Consider the following 24,405-nt stretch of genomic DNA (forward strand, 5'->3'; position numbering starts at 1 on the left):
GCTGGGCTTGGTGACGCACGCCTGTAACCCCAGCTACTCAGGAGTCTGAGGCAGGAGCATTGCTTGAACCCAGGAGGCAGAGGTTGTAGCGAGCCAAGATTGTGCCACTGCACTCCAGCCTGGGGAACAAAGCAAGACTCCATCTCACAAAACAAACAAACAAAAAAAACTAGAATCAGGTAAACCCATGGCATCATGGGATTCCTCACTGAGAGAACAGGCCAACAATATTGGGGTTGCTGTTATAAGGGTGAAAAACCCCTTAAGGACAGGAATGTTCCTCTGATTCGCCGCTGTAAACAGCATCCAGAACAGTGTCTGGTGCATTGTGTGCGTGGAGTAAATCTGTTCCCTAGACAAAGGGATATGTGCCAGCTACTGTGGTAGGTACTCAGCTTGCACAGTCGCACTCAGTCCACCGAGGAGGGCTTCTCCCAAATCACAGGTAAGCTGACTGTGGCACCAGAGAAATTAAGTACCATTCTGAAGGTCCTACAGTCGGTACCCAGGTTGGCTGTCTCCAGAACCTGCACTCTTTCCTGAAGCTGCCTGTGTAGACAGAGGGAGTGGATTCACAGAACCCTAGAATATGGGGAAAAGTGGGGCAGCTTTTTTTTTTTCTTTTGAGACAGAGTCTTGCTCTGTTGCCCAGGCTGGAGTACAGTGGCACAATCTCAGCTCACTGCAACCTCTGCCTCCTGGGTTCAAGTGATTCTCATGCCTCAGCCTCCTGAGTTGCTGGGATTACAGGCATGTGCTACCACACCTGGCTAATTTTTGTATTTTTAGTAGAGATGGAGTTTCACCATGTTGGCCAGGCTGGTCTCAAACTCTTGACCTCAAGTAATCTGCCTGCTTCGGCCTCCCAAAGTGCTAGGACTACAGGCTTGAGCCCCCATGCCTGGCCGGGAGCAGCTTTTAATGCCTAGTTGCCTATATACAAGCCCCTAGGACTTTCCAGGTTGTCCTAGAGGCCGTGAGGGTGAGGTGGCACCAGCCAGTAGATCACCTTTGGCCTGGGATGCCCCAGACGTTGGGGCTGAGTGACAGCTCATCTCTGAGGTTGATCCATCGGGGAAGTACAAAGGTTGAGACCCCAGTAGGCATAGGATTCAGATGCAATTGGATGGAGGAGGCAGCCTGAACCAACCAAAGAATTATTTGCTTGGGACATGAGCAGACCTGAGCTCAAATCACAGATCTGCCACTTACTAGCTGTGTTTTTAGACAAGCCTCTTAACCTCTCTGAGCGTTATCACCCCCATCTGTTAAATAGGTATTGACTCTGTCTTGCAGAGAGGTAGATTTGAAATTAATGAGTGTGACAGTCTTAACATAGTGCCTGGACGGTAGTTATTAGTTACAGTACAGGGGAGGGTTTTCTACTAGGGATACATACAAATCACTACAGATACATACAGATGGGGCAGCATGGGACACAGAGGAAGACTTCATAGAGGAGATGACATTTCATCTGGGTTCTGAAGGGTGAATAGGAGTTCTCCAAGCCAAGAAGCAGACCGTGGGTCAAACAGTTTCTGTGTGTCCCGGACTAGATTTGGTATTGAGGAGGATAAACACAGTGTTGTTTACAAAAACAACAACAAACAAACTCAAGTTGCTTGCAGTAGATAAAGATACATGATCCCATGGAGATGGCGCAGGCCAGGTGCTGGCTGAATAGACAAAGAATCAGTGGCGTTGGGGTCTTAGGAACACGTGAAAGCTGTGAGTCAGGACAGTCAGGAAGTTCCCTGGAGGGGAGGTTGGATTTAGATGACAAAGGAAGATGGAGAGAGGGCTGTCTGACCCTTGATTTCCTGACTGGGCTGGGTTAGGAAAGGGGTCACCCAGCCCGGCAAGGGGCTGGGGACATACCTAGTATGTTGTGTCAGAAGCCCCACTGTGTCCCTGTCACCAGGGCTTGGGCCGATCCTTCCCTTGGAAGAAAAGAAAAGTTGTTTCTAATTGTTAATTGTGCAACGGCAGATTGGCTCCCAAACCCGGCTGAACTGAGCCAAGCCCTGGAGGGAGAGGAGGAGCTCAGGCTGGATCTCTACTGAGCCAGGAGTTTGGGGGCCCGGGAGGGGGTTTGGGAATATTGCTGTGTGAGTGTTCCAGGAAGGGCCACTCCTCTGGCCTAGCCAGGGCCCCCTGCCCAGAACTCCCACTCCATTCTGCAGGGTCCCATAATGCCTGAGTATAGTGTAGAAATTGGGTTCAAATTTGATCCCATCTTCTTACCAGCTGTGCAACCTTGGACTGGTTACTTAACCGCTCTGTGTCTTCTTCCACATCTTTCACATGGGGTTGAGGTTATGATTAATTAGAAAACACATGTAAAGTGCTTAGGACAGAACCTAGAATGAAGTCATTGCTCAAGACGTGGCTTTTGCTGCTGCTCTGTCATTGGTGTTACCATTTATCAACAGCTGTAGCCTCAGCACTGTCGTCATTGCCCCTACATCTGTAACCCAGGCCACACTATTGCTCAGGTTGCACTCCAGGGTCATTCCAGCTGCTCATGCCCATTCTCCGTGAGCCGGGACATTCCTGTGCCACAGGCACTACCTTGGCAGTGCCTCTCTTTAGGAGGCAGCTCTTGAATTCCCCATGTGCCTTTTCATGGATTATTGCCTTAATTCCCACCATAGCCTAGTGAAGTAGGTTCACATGTCCCCATTTTATAGATGAGAACACATGCTCAGAGAGGTAAGGCAACTCTCCCAGGGTCACACAGCAGCAAATTACAGAGAATCCAGCTGAAGTCTCTCTGTTCCAGAACCTTTGCCCTTTCCACTCCAAGGTTGAGGGAGCGGAGCAGTTTGTTCCCATTGGATCTGAGCCTGTTGCTCAGCTCCCTGTTCCCCTGCTCCCACCTGCATCATGTCTTCCTCTCCCTACTTCTCGTACCCCCCAGCTCTGCTCCGGGCCTGGGACCACTCTGGACCAAGACTGCAGCCAGGGTAGCTCATGTCCTCCTGAGCCAATGCAGTCATTTCCCCCCCACTGTCAGCCGGAATCAGCCCTCCTCTCCTCAGCCAGGCGTTTCCTCCCAGGGTCCCTCCATCCCCTCAGGCAAGCATGACACATGTGTCTTGAGGGGGATGGGGTGTAATGGGGACCAGATGGGAAGCTGAGCCTGGGGTGGGCTTGTTCAGCAGATATTCCTGGTCACCAAGGCAACACCAGCTCAGCAGCATCTGGTTTGGCTGCAGGTCCACCCTGATTGGCTGGGGCTAGACAAGGGGAGTTGGCCTTGGCATTGTGGGCAGGTGGGGGGACAAGCACAGAGGCTTCAGAATCCAGGAGAGAGCAGTGGGTTACAGAGGGCAGAGTGTAAACAACAGGTAGCGTAGAATCAGACAGACCTGATGTCCAGTCCTGCCCTGTCACTTTCTGGCTGTGTGATCCAAGCAAGTCACTACCCCTCTCTGAGTTGCAGTTTTAACATCTGCAAAATGAGAGACAACGATAATATTTACCTTACATCTGCATGAGAGGATCAAATAGCAGTGCCGGTGTTCACAATACTTACATCTTTGAACTATTTTAATTCTCATAGCTACCTATGAGTGTGGAGCTATTATTAGCTCTGTTTTTTTACTGATAAAGAAACCGAGGCACAGGGAGGTCACATCACTTGCCCAAGTCAAACAGGTAGTAGGAGGCAGAGCTGAAATTTGAATACAGGCAGTATAGACCCGTGTCCACCACACTCCAGCCTGCTCCATCCTCCTACTCTCAGTGATGGGACAGCACACGGGACATGTGCTGTGTCAGCTGGGGATGCTGCTTGCTCTTTTTATTTATTTATTTGAGAGACAGGGTCTTGCTTTGTCACTAAGGCCAGAGAGAAGTGGTGCAATCATAGCTCACAGTAACCTTGACCTCCTGAGCTCAAGCGATCCTCCTGCCTCAGCCTCATGAGTGGCTAGGATGATAGGTGTGTGCCACCACTCCAGGCTAATTTTTAAAATTTTTCAGATTTTTTTTTGAGACAGGATTTTACTCTGTCTTTCAGGCTAGAGTGCAGGGATGCAATCACAGTTCACTGCAGCCTCAGCCTCCTGGGGCTCAAGCAATCCTCCCACCTCAGCCTCCTGAGTAGCTGGGACTACAGGTGCCCACCACCATGCCCAGCTAATTTTTATATATTTTTTTGAAGAGACAGGGGTTTGCAATGTTTTCCAGGCTGGTCTTGAACTCCTGGGCTCAAGTGGTCCTCCCGCCTCAGCCTCCTGAGTAGCTAGGACGATAGGTATGTGCCACCACACGAGACTAATTTTTTAATTTTTTTTTTTTTTTAAGACAGAATCTCACTCTGTCGCTTGGGCTGGAGTGCAGTGGCATGATCTCGATTCACTGCAACCTCCACCTCCTGGGTTCAAGCAATTCTTGTGCCTCAGCCTCCCCAGTAGATGGAATTAGAGGCATGCACTGCCATGCCCGGCGAATTTTTATATATATTGTTTTGAGATGGAGTCGCCCAGGCTGGAGTGCAGTGGCACGATCTCGGCTCACTGCAAGCTCCGCCTCCCAGGTTCACGCCATTCTCCTGCCTCAGCTTCCCAAGTAGCTGGGACTATAGGCACCTGCCACCATGCTCAGCTAATTTTTTGTATTTTTAATAGAGACGGGGTTTCACCGTGTTAGCCAGGATGATCTCAATCTCCTGACCTCGTGATCCGCCCGCCTCAGCCTCCCAAAGTGCTGGGATTTCAGGCCTGAGCCACCATGTCCAGCTAATTTGTATATTTTTAATAGAGATGGGGTTTCACTATTTGGCCAGGCTGGTCTCGAACTTCTGACCTCAAGTGATCCGCCTGCCTTGGCCTCTCAAAGTGCTGGGATTACAGGTGTGAGCCACTATATCCAGCCAATTTTTAAAATTAAAAAAATTTTTTTTTTGAGACAGGGTTTCACTCTTTCAGACTGGAATACAGTGGCACAATCACTGCTCACTGCAACTTCAACCTCCTAGGGCTCAAGCAATCCTCCCACTTCAGCCTTCTAAGTAGCTGGGACTACAGATGTGCATCACCACGCCTGCTAATTTTCATTTTTTTTTGTAGAGATGGAGTTTTGCAATGTTGCCCAGGCTGACCTTGAACTCCTGAGCTCAAGGGATCCTCCCACCTCGACCTCTGTGTTGGGGTTACAAGCATGAGCCACTACACCAGGCTAATTTTTTAAAAAAATTTTTTATTTTTTGTGGAGACAGGGTCTCACTATGTTCCCCAGGCTGGTCTCAAACTCCTGATCTCAAGCGATCCTCCTGCCTCAGCCTCCCAGAGTGCTGGGATCACAGGCATGAACCCCCGTGCCTGGCCCGCATGCTCTTTTCTCACTTGCCCTAGAAGCCTGTGCTGTTGGTGGTGCATGGGACACACCTACTGAGTTTATAAATGGGTGGACAGAGGAGGGCACAGATGCTATGAACATTCCTGCATGTTGGGCAACAAAAGGGAGGCACTGGGGATGTGACCCTGCAGGCCCTGTGGTGTGGGCAGCCAGCCAGACCCAGCAATGGCCCTGAGCTGGCCAGGGAGCCCCACTCTGAAAACAACAGCCCCCATTCATCAAGTCCCATTCATCAAGTGCCACACACTTTGTCTAAATTCTCTCATTTCATCCTCACTGCCAGCCTGGTTGCCCATGATGGCAGAATGTGTCTTTGACAGAAGCTAGTTTTGAACGTAGGTCCAGCTTTCCTCGCAGGGACACTGGGCTAGGGCCATCTCTTGCCTCCTGAGGGGTGGGTGATGGTTTCCTTGTCAACGTGTTTTTGTAGGGTATGTTGCTGATTGTGGGGTTGAGGGAGGAGGCTGCAGGGTAGGGTTGGAAGAGCCTAGATGAAGATTTTCATCCTGGTTGGCTCCTTACGCAACCCCCTTCTATTCCATGATCCTTCATTTTCTTCATTTGTCAAAAGTAGTTATGATCGGGGCCAGAGCAGAGGGCAGGGAGAGCCAAGATGACCAGGGCCTTGGCCCTTTAAGACTTCATGGTCCAGTGGCAGGGACAGTCACCCATACTCAAGTACCCAAATCGTCCCTGGGAGCTCAGCGGAGTCTGCTGGAGGTGTGTGCAGAGTGCAGTGAAAGCACAGGGCCAGAGGTGGCAGGAAGGATGATGTGGACACAGGTTGTTTTGCCTTTCTTCTGCTAACAGCAGCCCCCTTCCTTTGGGAATTGTTCCTCCCCGACTCATTGTGATATTAACCAGGCTGTCAATCACAGCATCAGGCCCCGCCTCTACGAAGTCACAGCGGAGGGCACAGGAAACAGGCCTGGCCAATCAGAGTTCTTCCCTGGGACTTTCTAATTCAGCCCAGGGAGAGAGAAGGTTTTTTTTCTCTAGGGCTCTCAGCTACCACAAGGTAAGACTGACCGAGTTATCTGGGTGTGAAGGATATCTAATCTCAGGAGATGAGACTGAAAGTAACACACAAGGGGAAGATGAGGCATGGAATCGGGGCAGAGGAGAGAAATCTAGCAGCAGCGTCTGAACTCCTGGATCGTCTCCTGCCTGAAGATCCTCCCTCCCTCCCTCCCTCTGAGTCAACGTGAGCCAATGTGTTTGTTTTGTTAGAAAATCCTTCTGGGGGCCAGGCGCAGTGGCTCACACTTGTAATCCCAGCACTTCGGGAGGCTGAGGTGGGCGGATCACGAGGTCAGGAGATTGAGACCATCCTGGCTAACACAGTGAAACCCCATCTCTACTAAAAATACAAAAAATAGCCGGGTGTGGTGGCGGGCGCCTGTAGTCACAGCTATTCAGGAGGCTGAGGCAGGAGAATGGTGTGAACCCGGGAGGCAGAGCTTGAGCTGAGATAGCGCCACTGCACTCCATCCTGGGCAACAGAGCAAGACTCCATCTCAAAACAAAACAACAAAAATAAATAGGAAATCCAGCTGGGTTTGAGTTTTATCACTAACAGACCTGAGGTTCCTGATTGAGGAGGCTTCAGAGAGAAGGTGGCATTTGAAGCATATGTTTAAGCAGTTCTTGGGACTAACAGCAATGAAGAGGTTATGTCAAGCCAAGGAAGCTGATGGGAAGGATGTGATCATGATCAGCTTGGGGAATGGCGGGTGCTGATGTCTGGGCAGATCCTGAAGGACCTCATGTGCCACAGAGCAGAGCTCCAAACGTGTTGACTTATTCCTTCATGCACCCATTCATTCACCCAGCCAAGCCAGCGCTCACTGCATACCAGGCACTACTCCAAACGCTTTCTGTGTAACTGACTGCATCTTCCCAACAACCTGGTGGGATGGGTACTATGATTTACCACTTTGCAGGCGAGAAGACAGAGGCACAGAGAGGTTAAGTAACTCACTCAGGGTCACAGTTGGTGAATGACAGAGCCAGGGTTTGAATGCCAGCAGTCTGGCTCCAGAGTTTCTGTCCTTAACCACAGAGGGGGAGTGACCATCCTCCCCTGACTCCAGCCCAGAGTTCTTTGTGTGTCTCATATCCCAGTGGGGACAAGACTGCAGTGCCTGTGCCTGGGGTGTGGCCCCAGAACTCTGGAGCCCCAGTGTGCCTCAGTGAGGGGAAAGGAGAGAGGGAGGGCCCTGTGGATCCATTTAGAGGACACGAGGTGCTGTCCTGGCCCAGTTCCAGCCCCAGCTAGCAAGGAGCCAGCGCCAGATTCCTGCTAGGTGCCCTGCTGTTTCTGCAAACTGTGATAATCTCCAGAAACAGTGAATGATGGGCTCTGGCTGGGTCCAACTAAGCCCGCTGCAGGAGATGGGGAACTTTAAGAAGCTGTGGCTCATAGCCCAGGTACTGGGGAGTTTTAAAACTGCTGCTACCGAGGGAAGCCCTGGACAGGCAGGAAGGGGAGGAGGCTTTGAGACATGGCATCAGAGAAGGAGCCCTGGGGACCTTTAGCATCGGCTTAGGCCCCAGCTCACCCCTCAGTACACAGACTCAAGCCCCTCCCATGCGCCAAGGCTTTTCACCGTCACATTCAGAGGTTAGGGATACTAGCCCTGTTTCACAAATGAGGAGGTTGGGGCTCAGCAAGGGCAAGTGACTTGCCTGCGGTCACCCAGCCAATTTTTCTGGGTCCATGTCCAGGGCCCTGCACAGCCTCATAAGGGCTGCCTCTTTGACCTTGTCTCTGATCCCAAAGGGTTTCTGGAACACATGCCAGAGCTCCCTCAGGCCTCTTGGCCCCTCCCTCTCACAAGACCCCCTTCTTCTTCTTACCCCCAATTCCAGAGAAGGGCTGTTCCTCCAAATAGAGAGTGCTTTGCCATTTGTGGGGAGGATCCCAGCAACCCCTAGGGGTCCTACACAGGTGGCCTCCGGGGTGGGGGTTGGAGAGTAAGACTTCCGGTTGTCCCCCAGTGGCCAGGCCCTGGCAGAGTGTATGAGGGCAGGACAACCCATCTACAGAGCATCCACAAATAGTTGTTAAATTAAAGCTGGGGCAAAGGGAATGCCATTTTGGCTGAGTCTCCAAAGGTTGGCCGTTTTCTGACAGCACAGCAGAGAGTGAGGTTTACCAGATGGAGGAAACAGCGTGAGCAGAGGTCTGGAGGTAGAGAAGTGGAAAATGTCTCCAGGGGAAGGGCAGCTGCTTCCCACGTGGGTGGGAGCAAGCTCGTTCATGGTTCCAAGCTAAGAGCGAGCCAGGGAGATTTTGAGGGGTGACCCCCTTCTAGAACCTTCTGGGGGGATCCAGAAGGCATGTGACCCATTGGGATCGCAGCAAAACTGAGCCAGGCTCCTCCTTTCTTCTGTCCTGCCCAGATCTCTGCCCAACAAGGATGCTCAAGGCAGGGCCAGCCTCTCAAGGGGGCAGGGCCTCTCCCCTGTGCCTGGCCACCTTTCACAGAGGCTTATCTGTCCCTTCCCATTTCCTGTCTGAAGCCCAGTGCCCTGGGAGCAGCAGCCCTGCGTGGGTGCAGCCTGGCCACTGCAGCAGGTCTGGTCTTACCGGCCAGGCAGAGCTTCCACTTCGTACCTCAGAGGTACAAAGAAGCCCCAGCCCCAGACCCGGTAGGGACAAGTGACAAGAATGCCTCCTGGGGTGCAAGAAAATGTCCTCTGGGGGCCCCTCTGCTGCTGACATCTTCACATCAATGACTGTAGTGATCATGTTTAAAACTTGCTTTCTATGAAATACTTAATATGTGTCAGCCACTGTGGTTGGCACTTCACACAGCCTCTAGTGGTGTCTCACTAGATGCTCGTAACCCCCCTGCAAGGAAGCCACTGCCACCCTCACCGTGCAGAGGGAGGAAACTGAGGCTCCGAGAGGTGACGTGACTCCCTCAACATCACACAGCTGCTAAGCAGCCAAGGGGGTCTGACCTTGAGATGTGTGTTCCACCCATGACGTGGAGATGCTAGCTCCGACCCCTCGGAATCGCTGTGAAGAGCAAAACTGAATTCAAGCGAATGAACCTGCTTTTGAAATGTTAAAGCCAGCATTACAGGGCCCGGGCTGGGGTAACGTGGACAGGAGTTCTAAGCAGGGAGCACTCTGGGAGCTGAAACCCATGCTGGGCCCAGAGGAAGGGGAGAGTCTTGAGTGCAGGGAGACAAGGGAGTCCTTGGTGGACCTCAGTCATCCTAAGCCCAAAGGTTGGCCCAGTCCTCGCTGCCGAGCCCTTAGCATTCATGGCACAGGTGCAGGGCTTTGGAAGGAGCACTGGGCCAGGAGCGCAGAAGCCTGGCTTCTAGTCCTGACTGTGCCCCTGACTCAGCATGTCCGGGGGGCCTCAGTTAGTTCATCTGTAGATTAGGGGGGCTGGTCAGACAGGGCTCATGGAGACCTTCCTCGACTCCTCCCCAGAGGCTTGAGCACACCTCGCTGCTGCCCTTTCTTTGAAACACTCATCGCTCTCTGCAGTGAGGCCATCACTGTACTGGTTAGGGTCAAATTGGAGTCACATTGTCTGGGTTCAAATCCCAAATGCCTTAGAGCTGGATGATCTTGACAGTAACCTTTCTGTGCCTCAGCGTTCTCACCTACAAAATAGGGTCAGTAATATGGCCAGATGCGGTGGCTCACGCCTGTAATCCCAGCACTTGTGGGAGGCTGAGGTGGGCAGACCACCTGAGGTCAGGAGTTCAAGACCAGCCTGGCCAACATGGTGAAACGCCGTCTCTACTAAAAATACAAAAATTAGCCAGGCGTCGTGGCGGGCACCTGTAATTCCAGCTACTCGAGAGGCCAAGGCAGGAGAATCGCTTGAACCCAGGAGGCGGAGGTTGCAGTGAGCCGAGATCATGCTATTGCACTCCAGCCTGGGCAACAACAGCAAAACTTCAAACTCCATCTGAAAAAAACAAAAAACAACGTATAGTATGTGGTACACAGTAAGCACTCAATAAATGTAAGATGCTATTGTTATTATTGCGACTCTTAGTAACATTGTTTATTGTCTCTCCCTGTATTACAATTCAAGTTCCTGACAGCAAAGGCTTTGTCTTGTTTAATGTATTCCTGGTAGGAAGCTCATTTCTTGGCACATAGTAGGTACGTAATAAATATTTGTTGAATGAATGAATGGATGAATGAATGAGCAAATGAATACACAGACAATGACATTGACATCCCCAGCATCCAGGAGGCCCCATATGGCTGGATATGGAGAAGGATGGATGCTGGGAAGACAAACCCAGACCAGCTCCTTGCTCAGGGCCCAGCCAGCCCTCTTTGTTCCTAGCAGCCCTCGTGGCAGGCCCTGTCTCAGTCTGCCCTGATGGGGGTCCATGCCACTCAGAACGGAGGGTTCTCTCTGGGGATCGAGGTGGCTCCCTGTCCTGCCACTATGACCACAGCAGTATTTATGGGTGTCTGATGCTGTTTCCCAGCTCAGATTGCAGCCACCAGGCATGGGGGCAAACGTAGATTTTTCCCTGTGCTCAGCAGCCCTCCCTCCCAAACCCGCAGAGTAGAGCCCAGCCTGCTGTCTCTTTACCACCCATACCCGCCCTTTCCAAAGGCCACTCTCACAAACTGAAATGCTCCCACTGCCCCTTACACAGTTCCCTTGCCTCCCTCCTGTTCTAGAATTTCCAGATGGGACTGCTGACACAGCGGTTCTCCTGTGAGTTCTTCTTGGCCCCTGGTGGTCTGAGCGACCCTAAGGACGTCAGTGTATGTGCCCAGTTTTGAGAGTGAGGGACAGATTGTTATGCCGTTCTCTATACAGAGGAAATGAAAACTCAGAGGGGAGGTTTGCTGGAATGTTTACAGTTGTCGGAGGCCCGAGTTGGGATTCATTCAAGTCTGTTTATTTCTTTTGCCTTCATTCATTCATTCAATTCGTATTTCCTGAGCACCTGCTCTCTGTCAAGCACTGCACAGCAGTGTTCATGGTGCCTGCCCTGCCCAGGGATCCAGATGTTAATCAGACCAGAAGTTAGCCTAGCTTTGTAGACAGTATGTATACCAATGTTGTCCAATGGAACTTTCTGGGATGATGGAAATGGCCTGTGTCTATGCTGTCGAGCTTGGGTGTGGCTATGAAGCACTTGATATGTGGCCAGTGCAAAGGAGGGTTGAATTTTTCACTTTGTTTTTAACTAATTTGATTGAAATAGCCACACGTGGCTCATGGCGATTCTATGTTGTATGCTGGAGTTCTGCATAGGTTTTTGAAGATCTGTCAATTAAGACCTTAACCTGTGGGTCTCAAACTCAGATGTAAGCAGGGACCAAGCACGGGACTGGGCTGATTTTCCAGAGGCATCTTCAGTTGTGTCTTCTTTCCCAATTGTCAGTATGTTCAACACTATAAAGGAATCAGTTTCCTGTTTTCGTTGAAACATGAGCCCCTCCAGATCTATCTTTCAGTTTTCCATTTTTTTTTTTTTCTTAATCAGGTGTAATTCCCATTAGAGTGAAATGCACAAATGAGGGTTGAGGAGTTTTGACAAATGTAGACACATTTGTTTTCTGTTTTCCTTGAAACGTGAGCCCTTCCAGATCTATCTTTCAGTTTTCCATTTTTTTTCTTAATCAGGTGTAATTCCCATTAGAGTGAAATGCACAAGTGAGGGTTGAGGAGTTTTGACAAATGTAGACACCCGTGTAACCACAGAATCAAGATAGAGGGTATTTCCAGGACATTCCCATTCCCCAGAACATTCCCTCATACACCCTTCCAGTAAGTCTCATCCTTGGAGGTGGCCGCTGTTCTGATGTCTGTCGCCATATGGCTTAGTTTTCTTGTTTTGAAACTACGTGTAAATCATTTCACTTTTGACCAAGACAAGGATATGAGAAATATTTCTCTCTTTTTTAAAAATAAAAAACAACATTGACATGATGAAAATTGGCAGCTCACCCTGGGGCCACAGTGAGGAGGAGATGAGGGGTTGGGGTGGACTGTGGAACCCCAGGGACTCGTGACCTATCCAGAGGAGGTGGCCACTCCTCAGCCCCAGCCACCATGTGGAGAATGTGGTCCCAGCATTGCTGTATCTTTTTTTTTTTTTTTTTAAGGAAAATTGAAACTATTCATTTGTTTTATAATATCCCCAAAATGTTACATTTCAAAAACTTTTCTAAGCCAGGGGCACAGTGACTCACGCATGTAATCTCAGCACTTTGGGAGGTCAAGACAGGCAGATCACCTGAGATCAGGAGTTCAAGACCAGCCTGGCCAACATGGCGAAACCCCATCTCTATTAAAAATACAAAAAATTAGCCAGGTATGATGGCGCATGCCTCCTAGTCCCAGCTACTCGGAAGGCTAAGGTAGGAGCATTGCTTGAGCCTGGGAGTCGGAGGTTACAGCGAGCTGAGATGGTGCCACTGTACTCCAGCCTGAGCGACAGAGTGAGACCCTGTCTCAAAAAACAACAACAACGAAATTTCTAGCGCCGTAGGCCAAATAATTCACATCTGTGGGCCAGGTTTGACCTGTGGATGGCCAGTTTGTGAGTTCTGCCTCGGGCCAGCTGGAATGTTAGTAATAATGACAGTTGGCATTTCCTGAGTGCTTCCTTTGTTTCAGGTCCTGTTCTAAGTGCTCTCTATTATTAAGTCATGTAATCCTTGTAACAGTTTATGAATAGATCCATTTTACAGATGAGTAAGCTGAGCCATAGAGAGGGATTAAGTGATTTGTCCAAGGTTACGGAGTGAGTGTTTGGCAGAGCTGGGATTTGAATTCTGACTGTTTTTCCGTAATCTGTGTTCCCCACCACTACAGATGCTCCCCTCAAGGGCAAGAGTGGAGGGTGAGACCGCTGGGGATGGTTATGCCACTTGGGTGGAGCTTTGATAGCCACCATGGTGCCACCTCCCTGAACAGGTGAGGAGAGAGTACCTCGGCCCCACCCTGCTGGGACTGCCCTGGCTTGGGCACTTTGCATGTCTGGACACCTTGGCTATCAGTTGGTGGAGCCCAGTTTTAGGGAGTTCTGGGAAAGGAGCCACCAGGCTGGGTAGATGGAAGCCTGCTGGATGAGGAGCCATGAGAGGCATAGAAAGCACCAGGCAAGTGGGGGCAGAAATAGCAGGAGCCTGGTCGGGTAGAGGAGATGAGGATAGAGAAATCGGCCAGCCCAGGGCCAGGGCAGGCTGCTGCTGCCCAGGAGCCAACAGCTGGGGCATTCTTGCCCCTTGGTGATTCATCTGGACAAGTCTGTCATTTGGGGAAGGTAGGGGAGGGGAATATAAGCATCACGGGGCAAAACATTGCCACATTTCCGTCATCACCTTCCACCTCCAAAGGGGGCAGGGCGGGCCAGTGGAGGAAACTGAGGCCCAGGGAGCACTCGGCTTGAACTCACGCCAGGACTCCTGGCTCCCACTCTGGCGTTCTGTGCATTCCTCAAGGCAGGGGTTTGGGAAAATGGTCTGTGGTCATTTCTGGAGCCTGAGAAGGGGCATGGTGGGAAGGGGCCAGCAGACACATCAGATGCTTCTCTCCGGCTCTTATCTTACCTGTAAGTCACTGAGCCAGGGCCTGATATGCAGTAAGTACCAAGTAAGTATTTGTCATTATTACTGGATTTTCCTAATTTGATCCTCACACCCAGTTCTGAGATACGTGCTGTTATCATCACTGTTTCACCAATGAGAAAGTCGAGGCTAAGACTACCCGGGTCACAGAGCCAGAAAGTTGTTGGCAGGATTAAAAAGAGTGATGTATGTAGGGTGCTTAGCACCAGCCTGGTGCACAGCAAGGGCTTGGTGTGGGGCCTGGGCCAGAAGAGGGGGAGGTGGCAGGACTGGTCAGAGAGGGCCTCCTAGAGGAGATGGCATGGTGCTGGACATGGGGAGCTTAGCCTGTTAAACTGCTGATTCCCTTGGGGCCAAGGTTGGTTCCTGACTAAGACCTAATGCCTGCTGGGTCTCTCCACTCTGAGAATGCACTGCCTGCTAGAATGCCATGCAGTTTGGGCTGGTGCTTGGGCCTCACGTGCTTTCCTGCAGCTCTACATCAGGGGAGTCCACTGAGCCTGGCCTGGAAGGGGCAATCTGGCCTCAAGGTGGCCATGTCACCTCTCTGAGCCTCAGTCTCCTCATCTGTCAAATGGGAACAGTGCTACCTACCACACAGGGTTGTGATGAGGGCCTGGCATCACAGAACTTGCAGGAGATGGCTGTTGAATTGGCCTTTTTTTTTGGAGACAGGGTCTCACTCTGTCACTCAGGCTGGAGTACAGTGGTGTGATCTCAGCTCACTGCAACCTCCATCTCCCAGGTTCGAGTAATTATCCTGCCTCAGCCTCTTGAGTAGTTGGAATCACAGATATGGGCGACCACGCCACCGTGCCTGGCTAATTTTTTTTTTTTTTTGGTAGAGATGGAGTTTTGCCCTGTCGCCCAGGCTGCTCTCTCCTGAGCTCAAAGCAAGCCCCCCACCTCAGCCTCCCAAAGTGCTGGGATTATAGGGGTGAGCCCCTGCACCCAGCATGAATTGGCTTTTTAAGAACAGAAGTCAGACACAGCCCCAAGCCAGCCTAGGGAAGCTCGGTCCATATGTGAGCTCAGAACCCAAACATTCTCACTGCTGCTTTTCACCTGTTTACTTTGAGAGGGTCAGGAGAAGACACGCCCTCTTCAGCTTTGTCTACACTGGACATGAGTGCTAGGGAGCAAGTTTACCATTATTGTCCACCAAACCCAAGAGCAGCAAACACTAATGGAGCACTTGCTGTGTACCAAGCACTAACAAAGCGCCTTATGTTTTCATTTTACTCCAAGGAAACAGGCTCAGTAGCTGGATGTTGAGCAATCAGCTAGTGGTGCTGGAGTGGAGACTTGGACCTATGTAGTCTGGCTTCAGTCTACGCTCTTAAGAAGAAGAAGAAAACATCTACCAGAAAGGAGCAAAAATAGTAATTCGGGGCTGGGTACAGTGGCTTAGGCCTGTAATCCCAGCACTTTGGGAGGCCAAGGCAGGCAGATCAATTGAGGTCAGGAGTTTGAGACCAGCCTGGCCAACATGGCAAAACCCCGTCTCTACTAAAGATATAAAGTAGCCGGGCGTGGTGGCACAGCGACTCGGGTCCCAGCTACTCAGGAGGCTGAGGTAGGAGAATTGCTTGAGCCCAGGAGGCGGAGGTTGGAGTGAGCTGAGTTTGCACTACTGCACTCCAGCCAGGGCAACAGAGCAAGACTCTGTCTCAAAAAAAAAAAAAAAAAAAAAAAAAGTCATTCAGGGCAGTCTTTCCATTGCAAAGCCTTTTCACGCATGTGATGCAATTTTTGTCATTAGGACACCTGATGAGTGCGGTGTTACCATCCCTGTCTTACAGGTGAGGAAAATGGGCCCCAGAGAGGGACACGACCTGCCCAGAGCCACCCACCTGACTCCAGGCCTGGTGTTCTTCTCCCTGCTTCTCAGCGGCCTCTTGGGGAGACAGTTGTCCAGCTGCAGTGGAGGCAGCCAGCAGGCCAGCAGCAGGGAACTCTGCGTGTCCCACAGCCCCCATGTGCTGCCTTCAGTGGGTGAGCACCAGCCTGGCCCATGCCATGGTTTCCTGCTTCCGCCCAACCCCTGATCTCAGAGCTTAGAGCCACCAGTTCTCAGAGACAGTTGAGTGATTTTTCAAACTCCATTCCTTAGAACCCCTGAGGGAGCTGGGTTCAGGGTCAGGATATGAGCTCATTGAGTGCCTAAGTGGCAGCTCAACTCCACTTACATCTCTTTTGTATTTTGGGTTGCCGTGTTTAGTTTTTTAAATAAAGGGCGCTATGGGATGAAAGAAAATCTGTTTGCAAACCACTGTTCGGATCCAGCAACTACTTCCCCATTTTACAGATGAAAAATGGACAGCAAAACTCATTTCTCCCCATAAATGACAATAATATTCAGGCATTGTTCTAAGTCTTGATACTCATTTTATCTTCACAAGCCTATGAGGGAGACACTGTTGGCATCTCCATTTTACAGATGAGGACACCGAGGCTCAGATGGGAAGTAGCTTGCCCAAGGATTAAAATCCAAGGAGCCTAGCTCCCAAGTCCACACCCTCAGCTGCCCGTAACCTGACAGACATACTATCTCTTTGTGTCCTGAAGAGGGATGCTACTTGCTGAGGCCCATGGTAAGGCAGTGTCATAACTGGGACCTAAATGTGGATCTCCAGCCTCCCAGCCCTATTCCTGTTCCTTCTGCTGTCCAAGACACCTCCTGGGCTGAAGAGGGAACCCTGGATCTGTCATTTTCTAGCTCTCTGACCTTGGACAGGTGAATGGACTTCTCTGAGCCTGTTTTCTCACCTTAGAAGAGAGATAACAGTACATCATGAGGTCATCATGAAGATTAGACAGGATCAACCACATGAGTAGGCTGGCATGGGGTTCATGGATCCAAGGAGTCCCCAGAGCTTCCTGCCCCACCTACTTCCTCCTCCCTCTGCCCAGCCCTCACCCATCCACCCACCCACCTGTGTAACACAAATACCAATTACAACCAACTCCATGAGCTGCTTCCTGGTTGAGCACAATTAGCGGGCAGCTCAGTCATCACCATTATACCATATCATTCAATGAGATGGGTTAACTTTGTCTTAAGTTGTATGTGATTAGATTGGCAAATTGTCAGGGAGCACTTGGTCTCTTCGGCTTGGGACTTCCCCAGCCTTGTCATCTTGCACAGCCCAGGACATCACACGGGAGCACAGGAGCATGAGGAGGTACAGGGGCATCTGTGGGTAGCCCTGGAGTCAGGGCCAGCTGCTTTCTGGTCTGCTTTGCAGTTTGTGCTTGGAAAAGATCAGAGTGGACAACTCAGCCCCTTAAATCCAGCTGGGAGGTGACACCTGAAGTTGTAAGGATGAAGCAGGTGAGGCAGGGTGGGTTAGAAGGAGGTGGTGACTGCCATCTTATCCGATGTAATGGGAAAACCTGGGTTAAAATCCAGGCTTTGCTGTTTACCAGATGTGTGACTTAAGGCGAGTTACTGACCCTCGCTGCACTCCAGTCGTTTCACAGTTGCAAGGAGCTGACATGTGCTGCCGAGCCCCAGGTCTAGTGCCTGGCACACCACAGGTCTTCTCTAGTCGTTCCTTCCCTCCCATGTGCTGCTTCTCTGCTAGGCACTGGGCTGAGGCCTTTCCGTGGCTCACTTTTTTAAGACGTGTAAGGGTCCTTTGGGGTCGGCACCATGGTCATCTCCGTTCACATCCGTGGAAAGATGTGAAAGCCAAAGCATAAAAACAAAGTGAAATGACTTGGTGAGGGCCACATAGCCGCACATGGCTGCTGGTCACTCTGTTGGGATGAGATGCTAGAAGCATGCTGCTGGGGAGCACCGAGGAAGGGTCACTGCGAAGCCCGAGAGCTGCCTGGAGGAAAGCGCGTAAGCTGAGGAGCCAGCTGGAGAAAGAAGGCAGACTCAAACTCTTGAGGGAGCCAGGAGGGAGGATTTAGCAAGCCAGGCCAAGGTTTGTGAGCTTCATCCCGCCAGCTCCAGGGAGTCGGTGTATGATGCAGTCCCTCTTTAGAAAGTCCTGCCCAGGCCGAGCGTGGTGACTCATGCCTGTAATCCCATCACTTTAGGAGGCTGAGGCTGGAGGATTGCTTGAGCCCAGGAGTTTGAGAGACCAGCCTGGGCAATATAATGAGACCTTGTCTCTACACAAAAAATGTTTAAAATTAGCTAGGCATGGTGCTACCCACCTGTGGTCCCAGCTACTCAGGAAGCTGAGACAAGAGCATCACTTGATCCCATGAGTTTGGAGGCTGCAGTGAGCCATGGTCGTACCACTCCACTCCAGCCTGGGTGACAGAGTGAGACCTAGTCTCTTAAAAAAACAACAACAACGAGAGCCATAGCTCACGCCTGTAATCCCAGCACTTTGGGAGGCCGAGGTGGGTGGATCATCTGAAGTCAGGAGTTCGAGAACAGCCTGGCCAATGTGGTGAAATCCCATCTCTACTAATAATACAAAATTAGGTTGGGCGTGGTGGCTCACACCTGTAATCCCAGCACTTTGGGAGGCTGAGGCTGGCGGATCACGAGGTCAGCAGATCGAGACCATCCTGGCTAACACGGTGAAAACCTGTCTCTACTAAAAATACAAAAAATTAGCCAGGTGTGGTGGCGGGCACCTGTAGTCCCAGCTACTCAGGAGGCTGAGGCAGGAGAATGCTGTGAACCCAGGAGGCGGAGCTTGTAGTGAGCCGAGATGCTCCGTCACACTCCAGCCTGGGCGACAGAGTGACTCCGTCTCAAAACAAACAAACAAAATACAAAAATTAGCCGGGCATAGTGGTGGGTGCCTGTAGTCCCTACTACTCAGGAGGCTGAGGCAGAATTGAATCGCTTGAACCTGAGAGGCAGAGGTCACAGTGAGCCAAGATTGCGCCACTGCACTCCAGCCTGGGTGACAGAGCGAGACTCCGTCTCAAAAAAAAGAAAAAGAAAAAAAAGAAAGTTCTGCCAGGAGTTAGCCAGGAGCTGAAGGACTAAAGGGAGCTACAGTAGGAGATCAAGGGGGTCAGGGGGTCATCAGGGAAGGCATCCTGAGGGGACAGAGCCCCCTGGACAGAGGACGGGAGATGACTGATGGAGGCTGTCAGGCAGGTAGACAGGGTGGGCAGGTCAGTAACCTGTATCAGGTAGGAGTGAGAGGCTGCTGACCAGGTTTGGGGCTTGGGCATGGGGTGGCCTCCACAGCAGGCACTGAGGAATGGGCCAGCAACACTAGGTAAGACTTCCCATGTCCCCAGGGCCTCTGGCAGTTGAGTCAACACCGGGCCACATGGATGAGTGCTTCCCAGCGCTGAGTGTGTGGAGGCAAGTCTCCTGCTGCCAGCACATTCATGGGAGCCCAGCCCTGGGACTCCGGGCCACACCAGAGTGGTTGACTGGCAGGGCTGCTGCCTTCTCCAAGGGGCAGTTAGCAACCTTGACCTCCTACCTCTGCCCTGTGCCCTTGGCCTTGGAGTATCTCCCTGAGTCTCACCTTGAGGCCTCCCCAGCCCCTGCCCACCTGCTGCCTTCCTATGCACAGGCCTTCAGTTCCATCTGAGCCTTTGGTGGTACAAAGGGGAGTCTCCCTCTCCAGCCCCCAGCAGTTATATCTGTCCCTCTCTTCCACATCCCAGATGGGTGGCCCGTAGCCTCTGAAGGAAGTTAGCCTAGGTTCCTGGTAGGAGGTACAAAAAAAGGGGGTGAGGCCCCGAGATGACCAGGAAGATCTGGGTTTGGGCTCCAGCTCTGGCAAGCTAGGCTGCTTCCTTTCTCTGAGCCTCAGTCTCTGCATCTGTAAAATGGGGATCCCAGGACTTATCCCATAAGGTGATTGTAAGACACAAGGTGCTGTAATCCCAGCACTTTGGGAGGCCGAGACGGGTGGATCACGAGGTCAAGAGATCGAGACCATCCTGGCTAACACGGTGAAACCCCGTCTCTACGAAAAAATACAAAAAAACTAGCCGGTGAGGTGGCGGGCGCCTGTAGTCTCAGCTCTCGAGAGGCTGAGGCAGGAGAATGGCGTAAACCCGGGAGGCGGAGCTTGCAGTGAGCTAAGATCTGGCCACTGCACTCCAGCCTGGGCAACAGAGCAAGACTCCGTCTGAAAAAAAAAAAAAAAGACACAAGGTGATTGTAAGACACAAAGAGCCTTGAGAACTGGGCAATGTCAAGGTCAATGACTATTTTGTTTTGTTTTATTTTATTTTATTTCTGTTTTTTTTTTTTTTTGTAGTTGAGACAGGGTCTTGCTCTGTCACCCAAGCTAGAGTGCAGTGGCGTGATCTCAGCTCACTGCAGCCTCAACCTTCTAGGCTCAAGGAATCCTTCCACCTCAGCCTTCCAAGTAGTGGGGCCACAGGTGGATATCACCACAACTAGCTAATTTTTTTTTTTTTTTTTAATTTTTCGTAGAGACAAAGTCTCACTATGTTACCCAGGCTGGTCACAAACTCCTGGGCTCAAGCAGTCTGCCCGCCTTGCCTCCCAAAGTGCTGGGATTACAAGCATGAGCGCCCGGCCGAAGGGTACATGATTTCTATTAATAACTCATATTTGACTTCTTGCTGTTGATATTAACCTCCATCACCTGGGCAGTCTATTATTTTCACTGAGTTTACAGCAGGGCTAGAGTAACAACAAATGTTGGCTGAACTAAGGTCAAGACTGGAAAATCTGAATAAGGGCAGAAGCAAATGGGAGGGGTGGTGAGGAAGACAAGGAGAAGCAAGCAGAAAGAGGTGGCCTGCGCAGCGTGTCCCTCTGGTGCGGTTCACGCAGGGCTGGGCTGCTGGATGCCAGGCAGTTCATGTTCTAGCTTACTCGGTATTCACAATGGCCCTTTTATGGATGAGGAAACTGAGACCTGAGGGTGAAAACAACATGTCCAAGGTCACATGAGCCAGGAAACTTGTGATTGGGCTCAGGTCTGTCTTAACTGCCTGATAAATGTTGTTTCTAACTCTGTTCCACAAAGGATTCATGATAGGTTATAAATAAAATACATTCAGTAAAACAACATGCAATACCAAATGGAAAATCAGAATCACGGAAAACAGAGTGGAAAATGTGGACAAGGAAAAAGCTGAACATAAAGGCCAAGAAAGTGCCCATAGGCGAGTTTCTAATTTGGCTATGAGTTTCCTGGCAGCCAAAGAAAAAAGAGATACAAGCCGATTCCTGTTATCAAAAAGTAAAGAAGCAGTTTACACTTTCAGGAACTTCATAGTAAATTTTAAAATGAGTTAATCACATGGAAATTTCTCTGGTGAAAAATACTGGGAAGTATAATGGATAATGTAATAATAATAAATGTCAAATGGCATATCTTTAGAAGTCATAGCCATATTTTTATATCTTACCCCTTGCCCAAAGTTGTCTGTCTTGGGTTTTTTTTTTTTTTGAGGCAAGGTTTCGCTGTGTTTCCCAGGCTGGTCTTGAACTCCTAGCCTCAAGCAATCCTCCCGCCTCGGTCTCCCAAAGTGCTGGGATTGCAGGCATGAGTCACCATGCCCAGCCAAGCACTTTATCTGTATTACCTCATTTAAGTGTCACCACAGTCCTATGAGGGAGGTACTATCATTATCATCATCATCCTCATTTGACAGATGAGTACTGAGGCACAGAGAGGCTGAGTCACTTGCTAAGGGTCACACAGCTGGGAAGTTCAGATTGGGGATCTGAAATAAGGTTTAGATGCAGAGCTTTTACCCGCTACATTATAGCATCTTTCAAATATAAGTGTTTAGCTACCAGATAATATGAGTGTGTTTTAGATGATATGTGAAGATTTCACAGATCCCAGCCAATTACCAGCATCAAAAGTAGTAACTGAGGGGACTTTGGCCACAAAGGGCAGAGCGTCTAAGGAGCTGAGGCTTAGAGACAATGTGAAAACAGCTGTGGAGGGTGTGGCTCAGTCCCAGGCATCAGAATTTCACTTATGGGGCTTCTGTTTTCCACCTCACACCCCAAGATGCCTTAACGATCCCCCGCCTTTGGTCACCCAAACACAAGAGCCAAATGAGTGACTAATGTCGTCTGGGCAAAGGGGGTCATGCCCAGGTGCCACCAGGCCAGGAGGCTTTTGTTACCAGAAACCTGCGCGTGTTTATATTTCTCGTTTCTGCTCACCCCAGGCCTTTGATTTCCCAGGGTGGAGTTTCCAGAGCTGGGCACCGTCGCACCTTCATCTGGCTGTCGTCACTTCCTTTGTGCGGCTGGGGCACTGGGGACTGAGGACGGGGCAGTCCACAGGGAGCTGTGGTTCCACCCCTCCACTCTTGGTTTCTGCCAGGCCCTTCTCATGAACACAGACCCAGATTCAACCCAGATTTCTCCTCCACGACTGCACAGTGCCAGGAAGGGAACTGAGAAGACCAAAGCAGAGGTTCTTTTCCTTCCCCAACGCTCTCGGGGCCAGGTGTGGCACCCACAACCACAAATGAGACAATTAGGGAGAGAATAAGTGGTGGCTGCCCCGCCAGCCCAGAGCCTGTCTGCCCAGGGCACCCAGACTCTGTGAGGTTCCCACCTGAAGAAGCAGTTCCACCTCCCACAAGGAGCACGGGATCAAGAGTCCAGGACCCAGGTTCAAGGCCCAGCTCTGCCGCTTTCTCGCCACAGGGCTCAGGTTCTCTGGAGGCAGCGTAATGGAGTCAGTGGGTTTGGCAGGGGGAAGATTCACATCCTGGCTCCCTCAGTCTCCAGGCAGGTGACTCGGGGCTGAGGGGTAAGTCCTTTCTCCTCCCCGACCCTTGGTCATCTCATTTGTAAAGCAGAGGTGATGATTCCCATCTCAGGGACGAGACACTGTGGGGTTAGGAGAGAATTTGTCAAGTGGCATGTCCAGGCCCCTCCCCTTTCTGTAAGCTGGAAGTGATACCTGTGAGGCTGAGGCTCTAGGTGGGTGTGGGGAGCCATTGAAGTAGTGAATGGAAGGCCCTGGGTGAAGGGCCCCAGGCAGCTGTTGAAATGTTACTTACCCACTGTGGACTTCCCACCAAGCAGAGCCCACCAAGCCTTTCCCATCTGAGGTGGGTTCAGTTTCACTGAGGCAGGCATCTCAGGAAGGGGCCCTTGGCTTTTGTGTGCTGAAAAATAACCAGTGCTCCATCTCTGCTGATTTCTGCTTGGGAGTTCCGTGAGCTTCCCGCATCATCTGTCCACAGACAGGCTGCTGCAGGGTAGACATCAGAGCCCCTGGGGTGGCTTCCGGCCTCCCTCCCTTGCCTCCCGCCTTCGCTCAAACATCTGTAGAGGTTCCAGCCCCAGACTAAGCCCTTAAGGAGACAGGGTCCCACGAGACCGAGCCTCTGCCATCCGGGTTCTGTCTAAAATGCTGTGTGCAGTAAAAGGCAGCATGGGGTAGGGTGGCTGTGTGGGGACACAGAGCCAGGGACCAAATGCTGTCTGGGGTCCCTGGAGGGTAGTCAGGAGAGCTTGCCAGAAGGGGGAAATCTGTGAAATGAGACAGAAGGAGGAGGAGCCATTGCTTAACCGCACCTGGGCAAGTTACTTCCCTGAACCTCAGTTTCATTCTCTGTAAAAGGAACCAGTGATACCTGCTTCCCAGGGAAGGGTGAGAAGCTTAAAAGAGATGGTGGGTGTAAAAGGACTGACAAATCCCTTACACCACCCGGGTGAATCCCTTACACCACTCAGGTGGCCAGGGGAGATGTTCGGTGAACTGAACTTCTTTTTCAAGTCTTTTCCTCTAGCGATTGACACCTGGTATGTAGTATAACCAAGTGTCCTATTCTAGAAAAAGCCCATCTGCAACCCAGCAGTAAGTGAAGCAGCCTCAGAGTCCCCCCTCTCTCAGGGATGGGTAATGGAAACTCCTGCACCCAGTGGGAGTGAGGCAGAAGTCTCCAGAATTCAGACTCTTCCCATGCACCCTGCCTCCCCGGGGCCTGTGACTTTTAGATGTGTTCCCTATTTCTGTAGGTATTATAAAGTTAGATGCAGAAGAATTCTTGAGAACTTAAAGGCACTTCCCCTCTACTTGTCCCCACTTTGATTTTAACAACCGTTTGTTGAGCACCTACTCTGTGCCAGGTGATGGAAAGTCTCTTTTCAACAGGCCAGACAAAGTCCCAGCCCCAGTAAAGCTGTGGATTCCGGGGAGGGGCAGAGAATGTGATGATAAAGACATGAAAACAAAACAAAACAGCCTGCAACAAGTAGTATAAAGGAAAACGAACAGGATGCCGTAATGGAGAATTTGGGGGACTGCTTAGGGCTCCTGGGACATTTGAGGAGGTGCTAGGCTGAGATGTGAAGTTGGAGCTGACCATGGGAGGAGTAGAGAGGAGGAAAAAATGTTCCAGACAGAGACAACAGCAGCTACAAAGGTCTTAGGGGAAGGGGAAACCTGTAGAAACTGAGGAACTGCATGAGGAGGTCGGGGGGCGGGTAGCACAAGATGAGGGCCCAGAGTGGGCAGGGGCCATGGGGCCCAGTGAAGGGTTTGGATTTGACTCCAGGGACA

General features: G+C 51.0%; 1 protein-coding gene and 2 long non-coding RNA genes across 5 annotated transcripts in view; 1 reads left to right on the forward strand and 2 right to left on the reverse strand.

Moving 5' to 3' along the window:
- The window catches only part of ECE1 (endothelin converting enzyme 1), a 133,776-nt gene that overhangs the window by 29,477 nt on the left and 79,894 nt on the right, over nucleotides 1-24,405 (forward strand). The window contains exon 1 of one of the 3 annotated variants that reach the window (XM_033227953.1): nucleotides 17,199-17,279. The exons of the other annotated variants lie outside the window; for them this stretch is intronic. Coding sequence (XP_033083844.1) covers nucleotides 17,271-17,279 — 9 coding nt within the window. The 5' untranslated portion in view covers nucleotides 17,199-17,270. Of the gene's footprint in view, nucleotides 1-17,198; nucleotides 17,280-24,405 lie in introns of those variants that run through there. 3 annotated transcript variants of the gene reach the window in all.
- Nucleotides 16,314-18,276, reverse strand: LOC117093175. The gene is made up of 2 exons (XR_004441054.1): nucleotides 17,402-18,276; nucleotides 16,314-17,256 (listed from the first exon to the last, which is right to left on the reverse strand). It is a non-coding gene; the product is annotated as an uncharacterized LOC117093175 (long non-coding RNA).
- Nucleotides 20,006-23,702, reverse strand: LOC117093173. Its single transcript, XR_004441052.1, has 2 exons — nucleotides 22,898-23,702; nucleotides 20,006-22,724 (listed from the first exon to the last, which is right to left on the reverse strand). It is a non-coding gene; the product is annotated as an uncharacterized LOC117093173 (long non-coding RNA).

This window comes from Trachypithecus francoisi, unplaced genomic scaffold (genome assembly GCF_009764315.1).
Source record: "Trachypithecus francoisi isolate TF-2019V2 unplaced genomic scaffold, Tfra_2.0 Lachesis_group12, whole genome shotgun sequence".
NCBI classification, from domain to species: domain Eukaryota; kingdom Metazoa; phylum Chordata; class Mammalia; order Primates; family Cercopithecidae; genus Trachypithecus; species Trachypithecus francoisi.